The sequence below is a fragment of the Mastigoproctus giganteus genome, chromosome 6 (genome assembly GCF_048544385.1).
Source record: "Mastigoproctus giganteus isolate SK-2022 chromosome 6, ASM4854438v1, whole genome shotgun sequence".
Lineage (NCBI taxonomy): Eukaryota > Metazoa > Arthropoda > Arachnida > Uropygi > Thelyphonidae > Mastigoproctus > Mastigoproctus giganteus.
The window spans coordinates 213,436,769-213,460,869 of NC_143580.1; the positions used below are offsets into that span (position 1 = coordinate 213,436,769).

General features: G+C 34.8%; 1 protein-coding gene across 8 annotated transcripts in view; it reads left to right on the top strand.

Moving 5' to 3' along the window:
* The window catches only part of Ufd4 (ubiquitin fusion-degradation 4-like), a 729,475-nt gene that overhangs the window by 127,544 nt on the left and 577,830 nt on the right, over nucleotides 1-24,101 (top strand). For 6 of the 8 annotated variants that reach the window (XM_090376711.1, XM_090376719.1, XM_090376714.1 and 3 more), the window contains exon 7: nucleotides 23,615-23,790. In XM_090376711.1, coding sequence (XP_090232837.1) covers nucleotides 23,615-23,790 — 176 coding nt within the window. The remainder of the gene's footprint in view (nucleotides 1-23,614; nucleotides 23,791-24,101) is intronic. The other 2 variants (XM_090376715.1, XM_090376718.1) reach the window with 2 other exon arrangements.

Consider the following 24,101-nt stretch of genomic DNA (forward strand, 5'->3'; position numbering starts at 1 on the left):
TAAGCACGTTTGTTGACTTCTGATTTAGTTGGAAGTTCCCCATTAATTGGGTGTGGCTTCTGATTTTCTGATAAGTTTAGTTTTTTCCAATTTTTGGCTTTGAAAAATTGCAGTCATGCAGGAGCCTCCCTACTCCTACCTTGCACTGTCTTCTGACTGTTCCCTAAACTGAAAATGGGGTTTCAGGGCCATTGTTTTGTTGCAGTGGATAGCATCAAAGAAAACAGCAAAGTTGTCTTACATATGCTAAAAAAAAAAAACTGATTTTAAAGAATGTTTAAAAAACATTGGGAAGCTTGGGAAGACCGATGGAGCGTGTGTGCTTGCAGAAGCAAGGTACTTTGAAGGTAATAATCAGGTTAGTAATTATTAGTAAGTAAGCCCAACTGTTTACTCAAACTTTTATAGTAAAATTCGGGAAACTTTTTGAATGCACCTCATATATATAGCTGTAATTTTTTGAAATGATGATAACATACCATTTACACTATACTCACAATAATATCTCTTCAGCCTATATTGGAACAGTTGATCAAATCCATGTGTCTGGATGGAATTCTGTTATTTGCTATCTGTGAACTAATGGGAGTTTGTTTCATATGCATTGTGTGATCCATCTTTAATGACATATTTTTTCAGATAACCTTGAAACTTATGCACGTGTGTTGACTTCTGATTTAGTTGGAATTTCCCCATTAATTGGGCGTGGCTTCTGATTTTCTGATAAGCTTAGTTTTTTCCAATTTTTGGTCAAACTTGTGTTAGATTTTTTAAACAATCAGATGTGTTTTCCCCCTCCTCCCCCAATTATGGACCTATGACACTTAATATTAAAAGATGACATTAGGTGGCTCTGCTCATGTTTAGCTTTTCAGTTTCATGTTTTGGATTGTTTTACACCAATATTCAGTTGTTCTGAGGAATTAAAAAAAAAAAAAATCATTTTAATATGTGCAAAGTGTTCTTTATTTTTCATTTCAAGATTCATTTCATTTGGATTATTCAGTCATTGACCTGGCAATAAAATAATCTTTATTTTAACGTGTAGAGATGTTTTTGTAAGTAGTATTAATGACCCAGGTGGAGATTAGTGCACTATAGTTGTTATTGATTGTCAGGTAATATCGTCTGCACTGTAGTTGTTAGTGATTGTCAAGTAATATTGTCTGCACTGTAGTTGTTTGCTCTCAAAATATAGTTAGGTTATTCTAAATATGGAGGCATTTCAGTTTTTTTTTATTTGTTTGTGAAAGAAGATTAGGTTATTTTGTATTTGAGTGTTGTATGACAGCATCTTTGGTTGTTAATTTGTGTTAGTTAGCATGGTGAGCTTGTAGCCATCGCAAAACTAGGTCGTGGAACTTAGAAAGATTTTGAATAGATAATACTATGTAACTGAACAAAATTGTTGGAAGGAGAGAACTGTCTTTTAATTACATAAATACATAATTCACATAAGTTAATTACATAATTTACCCACTGTAACATATTACATGCATTAATTAGTTAATTTGGAAGAAAAGTATGGTAATACTGTTTGAAACATGCTGGAATGCAGATCTGCAGCTGAAATCAGATTTAAAGGGGGGGGGGGGGGGGAAGTACACTGATTTCTAAATGTTGGCAGATATTGCTGCCTTGGCTTCCCATGAAGACCTGAATAATTACCATAAACAAGGAAAAAACTTTTTATTTATTTATTTATTTACAAATGTAGTCCAGCATACAAAAGAATTTCTGTGGGATTCTGATAAATGTGTTTTTCTAAAAAAATAAAAATTTGATTTTATGAAAAGAAATTCTTAATTTCTCTTGTGCTCAGAACTGGACATTTTATATTTGTAAAGCTGATGATACTGGGGATTTCTCAGGGGGGGGGGGGAAATTATGAAAAGCATTAATAATGCAGCTGTGTCATAAATGTTTGAAAAGTTGCATGTTTGAAGATTTATTTAAAAAAAAAAACTACTATAATTATGAATAAAACCTTTTATTTCCAGTAAGGCAGGTTATTAACAAAAAAAAAAAAAAAAAAAAATCCAGGTTATTAAAAAAAAAAAAAAAACACACACTAGAGTTAATAATTTTGGCATTGCTTATAACATGTTAAGTTTTGATTAAAGCTATACCTAAGTTCATGAATTATTTTTAAAAAAATAATTACTAATGGTATGAATATCTTATTCATTTTTATATAATGTTATTGACTACTAGAGTTGAAAAACATTTGTGAAATTTGTTAATTGGTGGTTGGCACTATTACTTTTAAAAGGTTTTGATATGAAAATGACTGGGTAAAATAACTGGGTTAACTTTTTTTATATAAAATTTTTATATAAAAAAAGTTAAAAAGAATTATGAATGCAAAATTTTATTTTTATGGCAAATTATTAACTAAGAAAAAAAAGTGAATGAAAATGAAACGTTACTTCCATTTTCACTGTTTGGTATATGCTTTTCTAAATTTTTTTCACCCAGATTCAGCTTTAAGTTGGGAAAAATATCTTCAATGCGGATAGTGTTCTTTAATTAATTGCATGCAGGATGATTCAAAATTATTTACAAACACTTTAAATTGCTGTACATAGGTATTGTAATTATTCTTTATAAAAATGCATATCTGCTGTCGTCTCCGTAGCCAGTTGGGCAGGAGCAGCAGTGCGTAGCACATGCTTCTTGATTAGACCGGGGTTTGAGCCCATGACCACCAAATACAGAGGATGCAGAAAGGTCAGGGAATGACCACCGCATATCCCCGGAGCAATATGGCCTTAGTTGCTAATGCTCCTAAAACCAAATAACATTTATAGTTAAAGCAGATACGTTACCTCAGACACTTGAAAGTGTGAGTTAATCAAATTACTGATTGATGTGGAGAATAAACAACTGACATTTTGAACAGCAAAAAATTATTTTAAAGTGGTTCTGGAAGTATGAAAATGTTAGAGAAGTCCAGCATGAATGGAAACATACACTGATTTGGCTTTGCATTAGCAACACCTACTTAATACTGTGTGGGGCACCTTTTGCCCATAATACAGCCCATGCATGTCTTGACATGGACTCCACAAGGTATTGAAGGGTGTCCTGTGCTGGTGCCCTTGTATTACATGTGTCCAGTAATGCCTGCACATTGTTGAGTGGATGGTCATAGAATCAAATGTCCTTTTCCAGTAGGATATTCAATTGAGAAATACTTTTCCAGTATTTTTAATTGGATTAAGATCATGTGAGTTGGGTGTCCATGAGAGGGCAGAGAATTCCTTGTCATGTTCCTGAAACCAGTTAGCAACCCGTCGGGCCTTGTGGCATGGCATTGTCTGGAAACACTGTCATCCGGAATATTTGTACTTGGTAGGCAACGATAGAAAGGTGTATCCATTGAGCCATTGATTACCAGTGATTAGAGGACTTAAGGCATACCACAAAAACACTCCCCAAACCATAACACCACTAATCCCAGCCTGCCAAGCATTACACTGTATCTAGGTGCCATGTCCTCGTGTTGCATTTCCCCAAATGTGGATATGTCCATCAGCATGATCGAGTGCAAGCTGTAGTATCTTGCAGTCAGCATGGGTACTCATGATAGTCTATACAAACAAATGTCCAGCACATAGTCTATCGGGATATTGGTCTTGCTGGTCCTGTGTTGTACTGGATGGTTAGCTAGGCCACTGTGCTGCATTGCTGCTGGGTTACATGATGAGACATGATGCTCGCGACAGATGTCAACTGCATGAGGCTGTCCCACTTGTAACATTTGGCTGGTTGTTCAGTCACTTGTGAGCCAGTCATGACAGACTCAAGATACTGACAACACCTGCACAATCATTCACATTTGAAGTCAGAAAGATCTCAATGCTAATCCATTCTTCCTTGCAAACACTCAACAACTGATTGGCACACATGTGCCAATCAGTAATATAATCTTACATCAGCCATTTCCAATTTTGAGCTTTCACCAGACCAGTCCATTCCTACAGAATGGGGGGGGGGGTGCTAATGCAAACTGACTCAGTGTATGTATGTGTGTATCATCTTATCTAATGCAAACTGACTCAGTGTATGTATGTGTGTATCATCTTATGTATGGTGGCTCCTGAACTCAAGTTCATCTTTACCATATGCATGCATAAGAATGCTAATGTGGGTGAGAGAGAGGTGCTGACATCTGTAAATACATGAAAGAAAGAGGATGTCAGGAAGTGACAATGATGTCTAAGCCATCAGTGATGCTTATGAATAGTCACCTGAAGAAAAGTCAACAGGTGAGTGTTATTGAGAATTGTACACAAGTCAAAATGATCTTAGAATTTTAAAGGATGGCTAAATGGTGCAAGAAGAAAGCAGACATTTTTCTGCATCTACCAAAAAAAAAAAAAAAAAAAAAAATATTCTCTGACTACATACCTTCCTCTTCGTCAAAAAGTGGCTATCCAATTCCATTTTTAATTGAATTGCCACTTTTGAAATATAAATTGGGAGTCCTTCATACACTAGTTGTTGCATGTACTTCAGAAAGATGACTCAGGTCAGTGTGTGCAATTTGGCAAATGATACTGTCAAAGATTTTCAGAATGTAATTTCGAGTCTAAAGAAACACTTCTCTTCAGAAAGCTGTTAAACTGCCAGAGATAATCATTTATTATTATTTATTTATATTTTATCATTTATATTTTATTTATATTTTATTTATTTTTTTTTTTCAAGTTTCGATAATCAGACCTCTTTTTGATCATCTTTTGAAATTTGAATGAATAATGCAATTCCTACAATTAAGAGGCATGTTTCTGGATATAGAGGTATATTTTCATCAGATTGGTGCACCTGCACACATTTCATGTGAATGTCCATGCCTGTTGGAATACTAAATGGTGAGAATGTCATTGGGAAAGTGTTTTTGAATACCCTCAAGATCTCTAGACCTAGTACATCTGGACTTTTTCTTGTGGGAGATATCATAAAGATAAATTGTATAGTTATATACAGAATAAAACACTTCCAGATTTGTGGGAAAAGACATAACAGGAATTATCTAAAATTATGTTGAACTGTTGAGAAACAGTCTTGTTTGTGTATACTTATAAATGACAGACATTTTCATCTGCCCTAACCTCATGTATCACATGTCCACATTATGTGGAAAATTTTAGTTTATGTTCATGTAATAAACCTTTAGAGATGTACCTCCTCTAAGTGTTTATACATAATTTTAAATCATGGTTTATGAACTGTGCACTTGGATCATGTCTTATTGTTTCTTTTTTCTTCTTTTTTTTTATTTGGATGGATTTTCTAAGAGTTACTATTTTGGATCCCTTCCCTTTTACCTGCTTGTTTATCTTGTATTGTTAATTATTAAAATTTTTGTGAACAAATTTTGCATTTGAATTTACCCATGCATTGTTGGACTATTTTTTTCACAGCTAATTGATGCTAGAAATAGTCTGATATTAGTAGTAATTTTGAATGATTGATAGAGAAATTTGGTCTGTATTGCTTGTCATTTTCTGATTCATGTGCCTTTATAGTTATAATTTAAAATTCAAACTTATTTCAGCAAGTGATTTTTGTGAGCTTGTTAATTTAGCAGAATTTCTTTTTATTCCTTTGGAAATGAAAATAATCTGATTTTTTGCAAGGTATTCCCTAAATTATTTGTTTTGCTTGTTTTACTCTTAATCCTATTCAGAAATATTTTAGAAACAAGACAATTTTTTTTTGCTGTTGGAATGGATACATAATTTACAGCAAGTCCCCGACTTATGCAGGAATGAGGTCGTGGAAAACATTTTATAAGTAGGACTGTTGTAAGCTGGAGCATGAGTTTCTATTCCCACGATGTTATAAATTAGGATTATGTAACAGAGGTTCAGAAAATTTATATATCCACTTCAGTGTAACATTTGGCAGAAGTTGAATGGAAATGTCATTGCATTTGATGTAATATTTTACTTTATCCATGCTGTTAAAAAAGGTATTATTTCATTGCATACTTTCATAATTGTTCTTATACCTGGAAATAAACTACAGTAGGCATTTGGTGCCCCGTATAGCAGCCATGTTATTGTAAAAAGTAAGCAAAAAAATATTAAAAACATCTATTAAAGTGATATCAGTATAAATTTTATTGTGATTCCATATGGTTTTGACCTGCTTCATTAATATGTTAAAATGAGAGACATCTGGTAATATAAAAATTTTTTAACTATTTTTTTATCACTGGCTCTGCACTGAATATCTGCTGCTTGTATAACATTTTTTGGTGTGTCTACTCAAGTGTACAATGCCCATTATCTGCCAGTAAACACATTTTGTGTGCTATTATTCTCATCAAAAAGTTTTTTTTTTTTTTTTTTTGACAGAAAGATATAGCTTACCAATATATCAATGCTAGATATGGTATGATAGAAATAGTTTCTGAACTGGTAATTTTAGACTTTTAGAAGAACAGAAAGGAAACCTGTTGATTTAAGTAAACTGTTTCCAAAAAGCTTTAGAGATTATCAGACATTGTGGAGGCAGAGAAAGTTCTCAGTTAACTTGATTAATAGGGTAAAAAAGTTCTTCGCTAACTTGAACTTTTTCAGTGAGTCGCAGTTTTGTTTCTAGGAGAGATGACAAATTGTTGCAGTCAAGTTACTTGCAGTCATTTTTGAAATATGATTTACTCTTAATGATCATTAATAAAAAAGTATTTTAGCTAAAATGGCAAATTATTTATTATGTTGATTAAAAATTAATTCAAGTGAAGAAAGTTACTCAGGCTGTTCAAACTTTTTTTTTTTTTGAACTAACTCCAAATTTCCAGTCACTGTGTTTTTTAAACACAATGTATGCAGTTGTAGACTGGTCTCCTGGTTATCTAGTCTTAGTTATCCACAAGAGTGAGTGGGATAAAGCTAGGTCATGCTTTTACTCCTCTCCTAAATTTATGGTTAGTGACCCTCATGCTGGGATCAAAAAGGCATTCCTAGAGGAACGTGCCAGAAGGGAACTTTAATATGGCCTACATTCTTAAATACATCTCAGAAACACAATGAAAGTGCACTTCACTTTGCCCATATACTCACTTCACTTCATTGAAACATTGCAGCCATATTTAAATTAGACAAATACTTTTTAGATTGGCTGGTGTATCATATTTTTGGCTTGGAAACCACAAGATGATATAAAGTTGGCTATTTTCAAGAATAGCATTAAGGAATTAGAACCTGCATTGGTCGAGGCAATTCAAAATTTGAAGATATTTTTTAAATTCCAAAATAGTTAATGTCTCAATAGGGGATCTGGACTTGGTTCATTTAATATGGATCTGTTAGGCAATTAGAGATCTAATTGCCTAACACTGTTTGCCTAACCTCTTTTTGCAAGCAGGCTCATCTGCAGTGAAATGACAGAATTACTGTTTACTTAAAATATCTCCAGAACATGGAACAGATACTATTAATGACTTTGTTGCAGCAACAACTAATTATTCAATGCTATACAGCAACTGCTATCTCAGTGAATACAACCTCTTTTTGCAACTGTGCTACCTGGAAAGGAAATTCTGTTGAGAAATCAACCTTCTAAGCTTAGGCCAATAACTTGTTTTAACTGCTGTCAGTGTTTAATTTTTTTACTCTTGTCATATATCAGAAATTTATTCTCTTGTATGTAACATACAAGACCAGGCTCAGATTGGTTCAAGAGCTTACTGGTTTGTAAGGCAAAGCTCAACCCATTGCAGTGTCTGTTGTAGCTTGGATAAGGATTGATGAGCGATAATAAGAACTCCAGTTAGTTTATAATTTATAGATACCGTGGTGACACTACTGCATCAGACATGGCTACCCAATAGTATTGTCAAACAGGTTGATGGAAATATTATAGTATTGTCAAACAGGTTGATGGAAATATTTCCATTTTCCCTATAGATCTATATCAGTTATGATCAGTTTAACAGCACTTCAGGTAGAAGTGATATTTAAGTATTGGCTATTGGCCATAGTTGATGCTTTTATAGGTTATAAAGACAGCTGTTCAAAACTGTTGTGGCCATGGCATACTATAGCTGAGTTGCTTTTGTGCCAGAAAAACAGAAACCAACCAACCAACCAATCAATCAAAACTGTCTTGGGTAGCCTCATTACTGAAACTGAATTTGCTTGTAAAATCTCAACTCTCTGGACTTGCATAATAGTTCCTTCTAATTTTTTTCCTTCTGTGTACAGAATGAATATCACTTTGTATGCCTACCTTATGCTGTTGTGTGGCTAGTTGCCTTACAGAAATAATTAATGATCATAAACAATTCGAAAATTGTAGATCTCTTAAAGTACCATTTATAACTGACACAATATAATAGCGTAGCTTAATTTAATTTATTAAATTATCCAGATAAATGACGAATTATACACCAAAGTAATTCAATTCTTAACTCCAGATTGAAACCCCAACCCAACATAAACAAACAACAGTTAATTAACTTACAAAAAATACGTAACAATGCAAATATTATAGTCCAGAAAGCTGACAAAGGTGATTCCACAGTAATTATAAACAAAAGCACATATATAGAAAAAATGGAATCTATACTCTGATTCAGATACATACAAACGGGATAACACATACTATTTCCAAACATAAAAATAAGCTTGACATTATTTTAAAGAAATCAAGATCGAACAATGAAATTAATTTATACACCCTTCAATAGATTGGCATCTGAAACAATATTCTACCGCATATGTTTGATATTACCAAACTCCATAAACCCAACCACCCACTAAGACCCATAATATCAGCTTCCAGCAAATCAGCTTTCACTAATTTATCTTCCTTCCTGGTCAAAATTATCTCCCCCCCCACCAGATTTTTGAAATTTAAAGTAAACAATACCTCCCAAACCTTTGAAAAAATAAATTCTATCACAATAACCAATGATGACATCCTAGCATCTTTTGATGTAGTCTCATTGTACACTAACGTACATTTGCCGCCAACATTACAAACCTTACGTAATTTCTTAACAGACGACAAAACCTTATCCAATCGCACTTCCCTCTCAATTAATAGCACACTAGAGCTCACAACCTTTCTGTTAGATGCCAGATACTTCTGATTTCTTAATCATATTTACCAGCAAACCTATGGCCTACCTATGGGATTAGGGATCTCAGCCCCCCATCTGAAATTTACATAGCCTTCGTAGAAAATCATATATTACAACCATACCCCCCTCCCCCCCCAGATATCAAATTATTTATACAATACGCTGATGATATCCTCTTAATAGGGCACAAATCCACAATAAATGATCTTTTCATTAAATTTAATTCCATGCATAATAGATTAAAATATACCCTGGAATTAGAAGAAAATGGACAAATTAATTTTCTAAACCTGACAGAAGCGATACAAAACTAGGAAAAAGAATTTTCAGAAAAAATACTCACACGGGCAAATACTTACACTTTGAATCGCATCACTCCCTTAACACAAAAAAAGCAGTCCTTTATAATCAAATTTACAATGCTATAAAATACAGTTCCACACATTACGACCTTAATAATGAACTACAATATCTTACAAGCATATTCATATCTAGGAAATATCCTATTCAATTAATCAAACAAACTATTATCACAGTCCAAAATAATATTAACAACCCACCCAAACACATTTCCAATAATAATTCACATATTATCCTCCCTTACCATAGTAATTTTGCCAACCAATTCCTCCGTTTATTCAAAGGTACTGATATCACCCTTACATTCTCATCTTATAATAAACTAGGTTCATTATTCAACTCATATAAAGATACACAAAATTACCACATTAGTGACATGAATAATACATCTACTTAATAAAATGTCAAGATAACTGTAATTCTTGCTACATTGGTAGTACCACCACAAAATACGGATCTACCAAAACATCAAACACACGTGCGTACTACCACTACAATAGCTTTAGGACGAGACAGTCCAATACCGAATTAGCAACACATGTTCAATCCCACAACCAACACCCCCTTAGTAGATTCAGCCATTCCTATTATCAAATTAAAATCCAGTTTTAAAATTTTCCAATATGAAGCCCTAGTTATAGAATGGTTTCGCTGCCATTCCACTCTCCAAGTATTAAATTCCAAACTACCCTATAACATAGTACTGGTCTGGAATCTCACACACCTGAGATTCCCACGTGTATCCAGGAGCATCACGGGAACTTAGTCTTCTTAAATACACACGTTTACTCTCATTCTACCAGTGCTAATGAAAGCCACTTGTTATGGCTGTTGGCCTTCTGTTTCCAACTATATAACTTCAATTGTTTTAAATTTCAACATTGACAACCAAGGACGAAGATGTGCACTTCTACTTCCTTGCACATATTTTAAATCCTAACTTATTCACGCTAACTTAAATTTAAAATTATCATCCATTTTATTCCAACATCAACACAGATTATAAAAAGGTGAGTACCATAATAAATTAAATTAAGCTATGCTATTATATTGTGATCATAAACATTAATTATAATAATTGTGTGATTTTTACATGTGAATGTTTCTAAAGTGAGCACATGCTCAAGCCATTCACTGGAGGGAACAGTGCTTTCCCATGGCAGCAAGAAATATAGCACAGTTTTTTTTTTTTTTTTTTTAAATTTATAACATGCCTTTGAATTTTGGACAGAGATATTGAAGTCTTAATAATTCCAGCATTTTATTTCTGGAGCAGTGTCTGTAGTCTGCCCTTATAAATTAGAGTCTTAATAGTGTTTTGGTGAAAACTTATCTTTGACTGTTGATATCTACCCTGCATACTACTCCAGTGGCTTCTTTCAATGTCACAGTCCCTTTATAAAATGTCCCCCCCCCCCATATAATTCCAGCTGAAATCTTTTAAGATTTTAAGATAAATGGACTTATTGAGTTGGTTAAATCCAACTAAATAAGTCCACTCTCTAAGGTGTTATCTAACTCAGGTTCATATCGTCAACTGTTCTCTGTAAGGAAGCTTCAAACAAGTTTGACACTTCATTTGCTGAAATCCCATCTATTATCAGTTCCTTGACCTGTAAAATCAACCTTCAAAAGAAAAGCTTGTACACACTTTTTCCTCTAAGGTGCCATAGATAGTCAGGTAAGCCAGGATTCCCTCTCTAAGCTGCATATCCATGCAATGGTTTTGGAAGTGCTGGGCACTAAACTTTTTGAGTCTGCACTATATTCTGGAGTGTAGCTAAACATGGCTGTGTCTGACAGGAACTCCTTATGAAAGTTCACTTATTTCTCTTATCAGTATACAAATTGTGCTTTATGTCTATTAGGAACCATATGTGCAAGAGAACTGACAATAACCACAACATATGCAATTAAATTTTTCAGGGAAAATGTATGTTCTAACCCTCATAAATAACAGATTGCATTAGCATTAGTAGAGGGATATGATGCAAGAAAGTGAGCTTATGCAGCATCAGCAAAATTAAAAAAAAGGGGAAAAAAACTCCCACTTCACCCTTCCATTTGTTCCAAATGCCTGTCCAGCTCAGCCTTAAATTTATTTAGGCTATTAGCTTCCACAACAAAAGATGGAAGCCTGTTCCACAATCAACTACCCGCTGGCTAAAGGCAAATTTTCGCACATCTATTCTACAACTATCTTTCCTCAGTTTGAAACTTTGCCCCCCCTCAGGTTCTAGGCCTTATACACCTCAATCAGATTGCAGTGCCTGGAGAGTAGACACCTCGCAGGTGCCTACTCTCCAGGCACTGCAATTTGCAGAACTTAGCCTTTCTTGGTAAGAGCACCCCTTTGTTCCCCTCACCAATCTTGTTGCCCTTCTTTGTACTCATTCTAGCAACTCTACATTCTTCCTAAAATGAGGCCTCCAGACCTGTACACAGTACTCTAGGTGTGGCCTGACCATTGCCTTGTATAATGGGATAATCACCTCCCTGTCCCTGCTAGCAAAATTCCTATATATCATTGACAAGACTCCATGATCTGCCCTGGCAGCCCATCTGCACTGCTCAGCGAACTTCATATTTGACTGCATAATTACCCTCAGGTATTTTTCACCTTCCACTTCCCTGAGTGTAGTACCACACAGTTGGTACATTTCTCTTCGGTTATTGCTACCCTTATGCAGTACTTTGCATTTGTCAATGTTAAACTTCAGTTGCCACTTCTCAGCCCGTCTGTCCAACTTATCTACATCCAGTTGGAGTAGCATACTGTCTTTACTGTGGTTAACAACCCTGCCAACCTTTGTATCATCTACAGACTTGGACATTAAACCTGATATACCTTCATCAATATCATTGATAAATGCTGAAAACAACGATGGGCCCAACACCGAACCCTGGGGCCACTAATAACATTTGTCCATGAAAAGCAGTGACCATTGATTACCACTCTCTGTTGTCTCCCACTCAACCATCCCTTTATCCATTGTAACAACTTACCCTTAATGCAATACCTCTTCGATTTGTACAGCAGTCTTCCTTGTGCAACAGTATAAAAAGCTTTCCTGAAATCCAAATATATGATATCAAAATTATTTTTGGCATTCAGTTCCTTTGTGACCACATCACAAAGTATCCAATCAAATTGGTCAGACAAGACCACCCTTTAGCAAACCCATGCTGTGTCTTAACTATTACTGCAGTCTTGTCTAGATGATCCTGCAATGCTTCTTTAACCAGTGATTCCATTATTTTTCCCGGAACACAAGTTAAACTAACAGGTCTGTAGTTACTTGTGTCATCTTTTAAACCCCCTTTGTGAAATGGTGATACATTTGCACACCTCCAGTAAATGGGGACCTCCCCTGAGTCCAAGGAAGCTCTCATAAGGGTTTGCTTACTTCCTTTGCTGCCTCCTTTAATATAACTGGATAGATCCCATCCACCTCCAGATGCCTTCCTTATGTTTAACTTCAACAGTTTCTCCTCCACTTTGCTCTCAGTTATTACAAAATCACTTAGCTCCCTGTTAGCGTTTGATAAACTTCTGGCACTCCCCTCATTGAATAACTCCTCATGTGTGAATGTAGATGCAAAATACTCATTCAGTTTATCAGCTACCTGAGCATGATCATCAATAGTCAACCCATCTATGTTAAGTGGTCCAATCTGATTCATCCCTTTCCTTCTAGAGTTTACATAAGTAAAGAACTCTCTGCTGTTTTTCTTTGCATCCTTTGCCAAATATTTCTCGTAATCTGCCTTTGCCTGCCTAACCTCCTTTGACTTGATTACAGACTAGTTTATACCTGCCATAGGCTTCTGTATCACCTGATACTTTATATGCATCCCATACATTCTTCTCTGTCACGAGCCTCATTAGTTCATCTGACATCCATTTAGGCCTAAACCTTTGAACCAGTGGTTTTCAACTGGGGTGTCGCAACAACGTTCTTGGGGTGCCGTGTAATTTCGGTTTAAGTTATTTAAAGTTATTATATATATATATATATATATTTTTTTTTTTTTTTTTTTGAAATTTATACATTTATTTCATTATAAAAAGGTGTACGGTATCCATTGTACCGGATCTTTTTAATTTTGTGGTGATCTATAATTGATCTTTATTTAGTACCTCTATATAAAGAATAAAATTTTTATATAGGTATATATTTAAAGGTCGAAAACCACTGTGTTAGGTATTTGTTTTGGCCTAGGGGTGCCGTGAAAAAATTACTGAGACATTAAGGGTGCCGTGAACTGAGAAAGTTTGGGACACTCTGCCTTGAACAGTATTTCTTAATTGGAATGAAAAGCCTAGTAGCCTCCAAAATTATAAGTCCCTGAAGGCTTCCCATTTAGAATTCAATGTTGGTAACATCATCAGTTGATGCCACTGTACAGAATTTAAAAACTTTCTGAGACCTCTGTAGTCACCTTTACGAAAGCAAAAGCCCCTTCCTTTAGCCTTGATGGTAGTTACAGCTTTAAGTAATTCCCACCTCAGTACATTGTGATCACTGTCACCCAGTGGTTCCTTTATCTGCATTCTCTTACTGTCAATAAAGGATATATGGGAAGCGCATAAGGATTATTTTCTGAAGTTTACTGTGTAGTTTATAAAATTTGTTAACTGTCAAGAATGGTTTCATAAAGCTAATTTTATCTTTCTATACATTAAAATAATTTTCCTCCTAGTGATATTTATTCAGCCAATGGGAGAATAGAGAGATGTGAGTTAAGTGGTAATATGTAACTGTTTGTGTGGTCACGCGCTATGTTTATCTAATGTGACCATGAGGTACCATTCTTGATTTCCATATGTAACGTATTTATGTATTCATAGTAGAGGAAGAGAGACAGTGTCAAAATCTTCTGTAAGTATTTTATTTTACTTTATCAAAAGAAGCGAGCAGGGGGTGAAGCCCCCTAGTATTTGCAAATTACAGAGTCTGGAGACTAGGCACCGGCGAGGTGATCTGATAGAGGTGTATAAGGCTTTGAATGGTTTGAGCATGCTCAATGCCAATGGGATTCTTCATCTTGCTCAGAATAATCACCTCAGAGGGCATAAATTCAAATTGAGGAAGGACAGATGTCGGATAGATGTGCGGAAATTTGCCTTTGGCCAGCAGGTGGTTGGTTGGTGGAACTGACTTCCATCACTTGTTGTTGAAGTTGATAGCCTAAACAAATTTAAGGCTCAACTGGACAGGTATTTCGAACGAACGGAGGGGTGAGATGGGAGTGGGGTTTTTTTTTTTTTTTTTGGCTGATGCTGAATAAGCTTGCTTTCTTGCATCATATGCCTCTACTAATGCTAATGCTAAAGAGTTTAATATGAGATAATTATAACTATTAAATTAAAGAGATTTCACAAATATCAAAAAATCAAAAGCGGCTTTCTCTCTGTGCCAGAATCGGAAGTTGAGTCTAGAGGGTACAACATTGGACAACTTCTGAACAACCTGAAAGCATATATGGAATTCATTCAAACTGTCTGGCACTTAGTGTTGATAATATGCATGTTATGGTAGGCCTAAAAACTGGAGTAGCAAGGATATTAAGAAGAGATTGAGCACTTGGTAGTAATAGGCCATCCTTGTTATCTTATTAATTTGTGAGTTGAAAAGGGAGCTATATTTCTGTGAAATACTTGATAGACATTTACTACTATCCAGAGAGAAGTGCTAAAAGTAAGGATTTAAACAATTTCAACTGATACATGCTAATGGGGGGGGAAGCGTGTGTACATGTGCTTCAAAATTTTTGGTTAAGTGTATAAAATATGTAAATAGACTGATAGAACAGTAGCAGATGTTGACAAGTCTATTTTAAGGGCCATGTGAGCACTTTCAGAGTTACTAAATTAATGTACAAGAGATTATCAGAGAGTGCCACTGAGTCCTATATAAACCCAATTTATGATCTATCTGAAAGAAGAGAAATTAATGAATTCCGAAGAAATAGAATGTTTCTCTCTTCTGGCTTGAATAAATAAAGCAATTTGCTTGTTTATTTTAATTGTTACTTTATGCCAATATTTGAAAATCTGAACATAGCATTTTCAATGCACCGTACCTTATATCCATATACTTAGATCATTACTCCTGGATATGTTATTTGCAAATATATTTTACCAACAGTTTTTAAATCACTTCCATTTTGGAAGTTGATTACCATAGCAGACTTAAACCAGAAGGATGATTCCGATTTAATCATAAGCATTTCTACTGCCAATGTTATGGAGTGTCTAAAACAAAAGGGAGAAGATGATTCTTTTGCTCAGTGAAGAAGTATTTTTTTGTTGCAAGTGACTGTGGTGCTGAAATTCTCATTGAAAAATTATCTTTTTATAAATGCTGAGGTAGCATAAATTTCATCACTTGGCAGTGCATCACTTTTAAGTTTGAAATTTTTTGTGAACATGTTTCCAGTATTTCATGATGCCATTAAAGATAAAGAAATAGATGAATCAAGAGATACTTTGTACTATCAATTCCTGTCAGTTTCAGTGATAACTTACCAGACACTTATGAAAGAGGAAATGTAATGTACAGTGATCTTTTCATTGGGGAACTGAAAAATGCACAAGGAATCATGAAATATAACAAATTATTCTGCCATTCTTGGAATTTTAATAATTCCTCATTGGAGTTCTTAGTGTCATAATATTTAACCAATTAACGGGGGGGGGGGGGGATGAATTTAGAAATTCTTTCTAGTGAAGCTTTGGAAATTCTTTTGATAGCCAAGTGTTGAATGGCAGTGTCATTGTTATATAAACATTTACTCAGAATTTCTAAAGAGGTGCAAATTCTGCATCAGTATCTTTCTTGAAGCAATTAAGTCAGTTGATGACTAGTAGTAGTAGACAGAAAAACTCATAGTTAAGATGTTAAGAAAAATCATAGTTATTTGAAAGCATGCTCTACTAATATTTATTTAGTCAGTGAAATTTAATTTCTGGCGCAGTGTGTACTTTACATAAACCTAAGGTGCACAAGACAGTGAGATGGATATTGATATACATTGTTAAACAGCATTTGCTTTATATTTGTGACAGCTAAAAATTGGCTTATTACTCCACAATAGAGATATACAACTTCAGGAGCAGTGTTCAGTTAAGAGGAGATGGTGTTATTGTGAGCTGTAGGTTAAGTTTGCATGTCTTGAAATTCAGTTATAATTCTGATGCTTATAGTAATATTTATGATAACTGTTTGCTTGTTTGTATTGCTTGTATCAAGTTTATATGCTAAGTGTATTTGCAAGTTTGTTTTCTTATATTTGAGGGGGGAAAAAAGTGGAATTTTTTGTGATAGAACTAGTATCTGAATTGGCAGTTTGCATAACTTTCAAAAAATCTGAAAGGAAACTGATAATTAAGATAGACTGCTGTGAAAATAAATTTCAGAGACTTCTGAGAAATCAGTTTGTTCTTAAGCATTGTACTAAGCTCTAACTGCTCTAGTCCTACCTGTATATATTCTCTACTTTCAGTGAAATTCAGAAATTTGTTATAATAGTGAAAACAGTTTCTTTGGTCATACGCATAGTTATTTAATACAATACAGACAAATGCTTCAGGATACAAGTTAAAATGTTGACAATTAGACTTGAACTGATTTGGAAAGAAAAACTAGCTAAATTTTCAAACCAGGAGAGGAATCGCTTGGTCAAGGAGAGAGCACAGGGAAATGCTCTATTTGTAAAACTTGGTTTCATTGTGTGTGTGTGTGTGTGTGTGAGAGAGAGAGAGAGAGAGAGAGAGAGAGAGAGAGAGAGAGAGAGAGAGAGAGAGAGAGAGAGAGAGAGAGAGAGGTATACATTTAAAAATAATTATGGTGAAGTATGTATTACCTGTTGTTTTCAGCAGGGTGCAAATGTTATTTATGCAAGTAAAAGTTTGTATTTAAAGTGTCATAAAGGCTCAATTTGATTTGTAGAAAGAATCTCCAAGGAGAGAATTCTGAAATGGAATTTACAAATATAACAGTATAAAAAAAGTATAAAATATTCATTAAGGGGAGACCTATTATTGATGGCTGGTAATATTAAAGATAATCAATTCCAATTTTCCATTTTTTTGGAAATGGGAAAATAAGAAAATTGAAAGTTGTAAATGATGGAGGCAGATCAATCAAAAACTGGTTTGCCAGTGCCAGGAATTTCATTTAGCTTGAGTGACTGATTACAGTTTGGAATAACCATCTCTAATTACAGTCGTCTCTGCTATTACACATTTCGTCAGTGTGAATTAGCTGTAACGTAATTGATGAATACATCAACACTGTAAAACGCGAACTTTTGCATACACATGTTGAATTTTATGCAATTTCATCCACAACACGAAGTTCCATGGTACACAGAGGAATACAAATTTATGCCACTCTCTGCATTGACACCACATTCTTGCTTCACTCGTATGCTTTGTTGAGAGGGAGCTGTGTTACGCATATATATGAGAGGACAAATTGGTTGTGAATATCAAAGAAAGGCTATAACACTTGAAGAAAAGCTAGATGTTATAAAGCATTTTGAACATAGTGAAAAGATATGTGACAGGAATAAAGGAGTTTGTTATTCAACATTAGAGACAATGCCAAAATAATTAAAGCAAGCTTTATTTCTGGAACAAGTCTGAGTGCTGGCAAATCTGTGAAATCACAGCCAAAGGAAGCTGAGTAGATGTGGAGTGGCTTCTAATTGTGTGTATAGAAGATCAAATGAAAAAGCAATGTGGGACAAGGTTTTTCTCCATAAAAGAGAAAGCCTTATTAATTTATGAAGGCCTTAAGAAAAAAGCTGAAAATAATGCAATGTGCCTTCCTTTAGTGCTAGTAGTGTGATTTTCTGGTTTTAAGAATCACTATGTTTTCAATAATGCAAAGTTATGTGGCAAAGCTGCTAGTGCAAATGTGAAGTCATTTTCCTCTATAGTAAAAAAAGATTCAGGAAGAAGGCTACGCTTTAGATAAAATTTTCAGTTTTGATGAAATAGGTTTTTACTAGAAGCAAATGCCATCAAGAACCTACATTTCTAAGAATGAAGCATCAGCTCCATGCTTTAAGGCTGCAAAGGATTATATGACTGTGATTTTAGATGACAATCAGTGGAGACTTAAAGCTTAAGCCTGTGGCGGTGTACCACTCTGCTTACCCACAAGCCTTGAAAGGATATCTTAAGACTTTCCTAGGTGTCTACTTTAGGTCAAGCAAAAGAGGTTGAATGGCAGGGCAAATATTTTCTGACCTTATTGATTGTTGATGTTTTCAAAGGTATTTTTAAAAATTATTGTAAGAAAAAAAAAAAAATTGCATTTCAAGATTCTCCTCATTTTGGATAATGCACCAAGCCATCCTTGTACCATTGCTGAGCTTTCTGAAAACATCCAAGTCCTATTTCTACCTCCAAATGCAACCTCTCTCCTTCACCCCCCATGGACCAAAGCATGATAGCAGCTTTTAAAGCTTATTATTTAAGGTGCACATTTAAGAAGTTGATTGCAGATACTGAGGGAGATAATAAAGAAAGTATTCTTGAATTTTGGAAGAGATTTAACATCAAGAATGCTATTGACATCATTGTGGAGGCCTGGGGTGATGCCAGTAATGACTGCTTGCGTGCAGTTCAGCGAAGCTTCTCCCAGATTTTATCCTTGATTTCAAAGGCTTAAAACTGTCAAAGGAGCTCTCAAGAATCAAGGAACATTGTGCTGCTCTTTCAAAGCAAGTTGGATTTGAAGAAGTGGAGAATGAAAATACTGAAGAACTGTTTGAGCCCTATTGTGAAGACCTCTCTATAGCTGATTTATAACAGTTTGTTGCTGAGGAGGAAATGTAAGTTGGAGATGAAGATGATTAAGTCCAGGATGCAGCATCATTAAAGCTTTCACTTCTCCTCTTTTTGTCTTCTATCCTGAGGAAAGTTGAGAAGCATTTGCAGCTCTTAGAAGGCAATGATTACAATGTTGAATGCAGTAGGAGAGCTGTTCATAGAATAAGGTCTTATTTGGCATCCTATGAGCAATTTTTTTTTATGAAAGAAGAAAAATGGCAAAGCAGCAAGAACTAATGTTTTTTTTTTTTTTCAAGCCAACCCCCCCCCCCTCGCAAATACAGTCAGAAGACAATGAACCGCAGCCATCCACTCCTTGATTAACTGTTTTTTGTCCTAAACCTGCAAACATCTACACCTTAAAGTGATGATAACCCCCTGCCCCTGTATTCATAACTCAGAAACCTCAAAACCTTCCTCCTTCCCCATTGTTATCTTTAAATATTTTCAAGGTAAGTATTAAATTTACTATATTATTTCATTATTAAAAATTAATTTAACATGAATTTAAACTTTATTATCCTTTGTTATTAGACAAACTACTAAATTTGTTTAGATTTTGAGTAATATTTTTTTGTGATCTGCCCCTAACCCTATTTTTTCCAAATCTCTGTTATTTTTATTGCACGATTTTCCATGGCACGAGCTCTCATAAGAATGCAATTATTGCGTTATAGCAGAAACGACTGTAGAAGCCTATTGTAAAAACTGATTGTTCTAACTGCAAGTACTAAATTATATCTCCTCAAATAGGCCTCTGAGGTTGGGTATATTCATATTACGTTCTTAGCGTTTTTTCACCAACCTTTCATGGAGTAAAATAAAATTAAAATAAAATAAAACAAAACAAATCTTGATAACTATATTTACAATAACCTGTATTTACAAAATTAATATACGTATTACAATATTAAAAGTATTAAAACACAAGATTAAAATGCATTAAAATATACTAAGTTAAAAGCGATAAAATCCCGTAGCTTTCAAAGGCTCCAGCCTTCTTCTTCAGCAGTACTCTCTATTATTCAGTACACCTTTAAATATCAGCAGGGTAATGGTAGGCATCACATGTTTCCATTCTCACGTGTTCCGCTCTCTTGCATTGTGGAACCGGAAGTGGCTCGAACGGAAGTCGTACGGAACCGTTCATCCTTTTTTAGGATAATAGTCTCTAAAAGGGGGTGAATCCGTACACCCCTATCCCTATTAATGTTGGTTGTAGAGCTGATCCGCAAACTCTCGAGCCACTTACGGTCCCAGAACCTATGCGCCCGATCGGTGATAGTGGCATCGGACACGCTGTGTGCAGCTTCCGGGACGAAGACTGCGCACAGTTGTGTCCCAAGTTAAGGACCCCATTCAAAAAGAGGATGCTAGTGGGGTCGTATATAATATTAGATGCCCGGATTGTGGGGAATGTTATGTAGGGGAGACAAAACGTCGTCTCAAAGATCGTCTGGGGGAACACAAAAAAGCAATAAAAAAAAGCAATAAAAAAAAAAAAAAAAAGCAATAAGAAATGCAGAATATGACAAGTCCGCCGTGGCCGAACATTTTTGGGAGAAGCAGCACCAGATCTCCCCAGACGATGCCACTATCATCGATCGGGCGCATAGGTTCTGGGACCGTAAGTGGCTCGAGAGTTTGCGGATCAGCTCTACAACCAACATTAATAGGGATAGGGGTGTACGGATTCACCCCCTTTTAGAGACTATTATCCTAAAAAAGGATGAACGGTTCCGTACGACTTCCGTTCGAGCCACTTCCGGTTCCACAATGCAAGAGAGCGGAACACGTGAGAATGGAAACATGTGATGCCTACCATTACCCTGCTGATATTTAAAGGTGTACTGAATAATAGAGAGTACTGCTGAAGAAGGCTGGAGCCTTTGAAAGCTACGGGATTTTATCGCTTTTAACTTAGTATATTTTAATGCATTTTAATCTTGTGTTTTAATACTTTTAATATTGTAATACGTATATTAATTTTGTAAATACAGGTTATTGTAAATATAGTTATCAAGATTTGTTTTGTTTTATTTTAATTTTATTTTACTCCATGAAAGGTTGGTGAAAAAAACGCTAAGAACGTAATACATAAATTATATGTTGAATTACACACACACACACACACACACACACACACACACACACACACACACACACACACACACACACACACACACACACACACAGGGTAAGTCAAAAGTAATTTCTCAACTTTTAAAACTTTGTAAATGTGTTCACTAAATGTCGTCTTGTGCCGACAGTAGTAAGCACAGTTAGTTCAGATTATAGTTTTTATGTTTATTTGTTATTGATTGCTGAAACAGCCACCTATGGGTGCTCTATTAGTAGACAGAAATGCCAGCATGTAGGTACAGAAAGAGTATATTGCATTATTTGTGCATAAGAAACAGTCTATAATGTAAGCTAAGTGTAAATTTTGTACAAGATTATAGATTTGAATGCATACCAAGCAGACAATGTGCGGAAATTTGCCTTTAGCCAGTGGGTGGTTGATTGCCGGAACAAATTTCCATCTGTTGTAGAAGTTGATAGCTTGAATAAATTTAAGGAAGAACTGGATAAACTTTTGGAGTGAATAGATGGGTGAAATGGGAAGCATTTTTTTTGCTAATGCTGTATAAGCTCGCCTTCTTGCATCATATGCCTCTGCTGGTGCTAAAATGCTCTAACATTATTTTGGCTTTGAAGCTGATAAGGAACTTTCGATATCCTTAAAATTTTCGCATTCTTTTTTTAATTGAGATATTTTATTGTTTACTTTTGACTATGTTATAATCTGATGTTGCAAGATCTGGTAAATGCAGCAGATGTGTAATACTCCCCCAGCCATGCTCCTTGATTTTGTCACATGATCCAATTAGTGTGGATGTGCTTTAACCTGATGAAACATAATACTCTTTTGACTGGTGAAAGGAGGTTATTTTTCATGTAGTATGAAACTTTGAAATAGCTATAGCAAAATTTGGTTGTTTCATTGTTATTGAGTTGTTTTGTTCAAAATAAACCATGCCTGAATATCCCATCCAGTATGAAACAAAACTTTCCTGAGGTTCTACCTTCTCTGTGGCATAGAAGATTCTTTGGCACTTAGAATGAAGTACCCATGAAGTTCATGAGAACATATAAAAATGCAGATATTTGTCTGATTTCATATGGGTGCTAACGACAATATGCAAATTACGTTTTGACATTTTTGCAAGTGATGATGAATGGGTGAATTGGTCAAATTGACTTTCTTGATAAGTTCAGCAGTTACATAGGGTCTTCAAGTATTGCTGTTATCAGATTGTCAGCTAACTGAACAGGCTTGCTTGAATGTGCTTCATTGGATAGGCTATAATTGCTAGTTCTGAACTTCTGAAACTACTTTTTTGCATGTATTTCCATTTAGACCTTTCTCACTATGTGCATCATGAATGTTTTTCATAGCTGTAGTTTCATTATGCCATTTCCTTAATTTTTAAAGTATCATGCTCTAATATCTGAGGCCTCTATTTTGTTTTTTTATCATCTGCAAAAAAAAAAAAAAAAAACTAACAGCTACCTAAGTTAGCACAAAAATATTCTGTGATATACACAGATGTATGCATAAATGATACACAAATTGGTAATTCAAAAAAAAAAAAAAAAAAACCAACAACATTACTTATGGGATGATTTGTTAATACGACAAATACAGTCAGACTGTGCATGGTAAAAATTAGAAATTCTGAGCTTAAATAAATGAAGAAAAACATTAGTGTCATCTCAATACTTTGTTTACAGTTTCATCAGTACTCAGTACTTTTCACTCCCATATTTGTTTAATGCTGATACTATAGGAATTAATTCTCACTTACCTTAATAATGAACATTATTGTCATTTATGGGACCTCCAAAGTGATGATGAATGAAGTGAGCATATCTGATAGAAGTGCATTCACTTGAGTTAGAATATTTTGTTAAATCCAATTTTAGATCTAGTGTATTGGTTCTGCATTTTTTAAAACCAGAAATTTTGCTGACTTTTTTTTTTCCCTAATCACATTGGTAAAGGATGGTTACAACATAAATGCAAAAATAAAATACTTCACACACAATTTTGGCAACCAAAATAGTGATGGAAAGTAAATTGACCCTTGCTGGAGCAGCATCAGCACTAGTTGGTGTCTTAAGTCGGGGACTTACTGTACTCTAATATTAAATTTGATTTCACACGCACTATACATAAGACACGTGTGCGCACACACCCACACACATATAATATGTATAAGATTTAAAACTTGTATACATTTCAGGAATTGAAGTTAATTTCATGGATGATGTAGGACAAACTCTTTTAAATTGGGCTTCAGCTTTTGGTACCCAAGAAATGGTTGAATTCCTTTGTGATCGTGGAGCAGATGTGAACAAAGGTCAGAGATCTTCTTCCCTACATTATGCTGCTTGTTTTGGTAGACCTGGTGTTGCCAAGGTAGGAAGAATATATCTTTTTTCTCTTTAATTTATTTTTTCAATCATTACTTACATATAAATAAACTCAGTTGATATTTTGTAGACTGTTACTAATTACAATTAGATTTTGTGAAATTTAATTGTCTGAGCAAGCATAGTTAGGATAATTGAATTTAATAACATCCTAACTTCTCATAAATACCACGTTGTTAAACAAATGCCATAATTATTGTAATGGTTATTGGGCATGACAGAACTTCCTCCACTGTGCAGACTTTAACAGTGGATCCTGCGTAACAACCATGTATATGAAATCAGATGTTTGGTTCC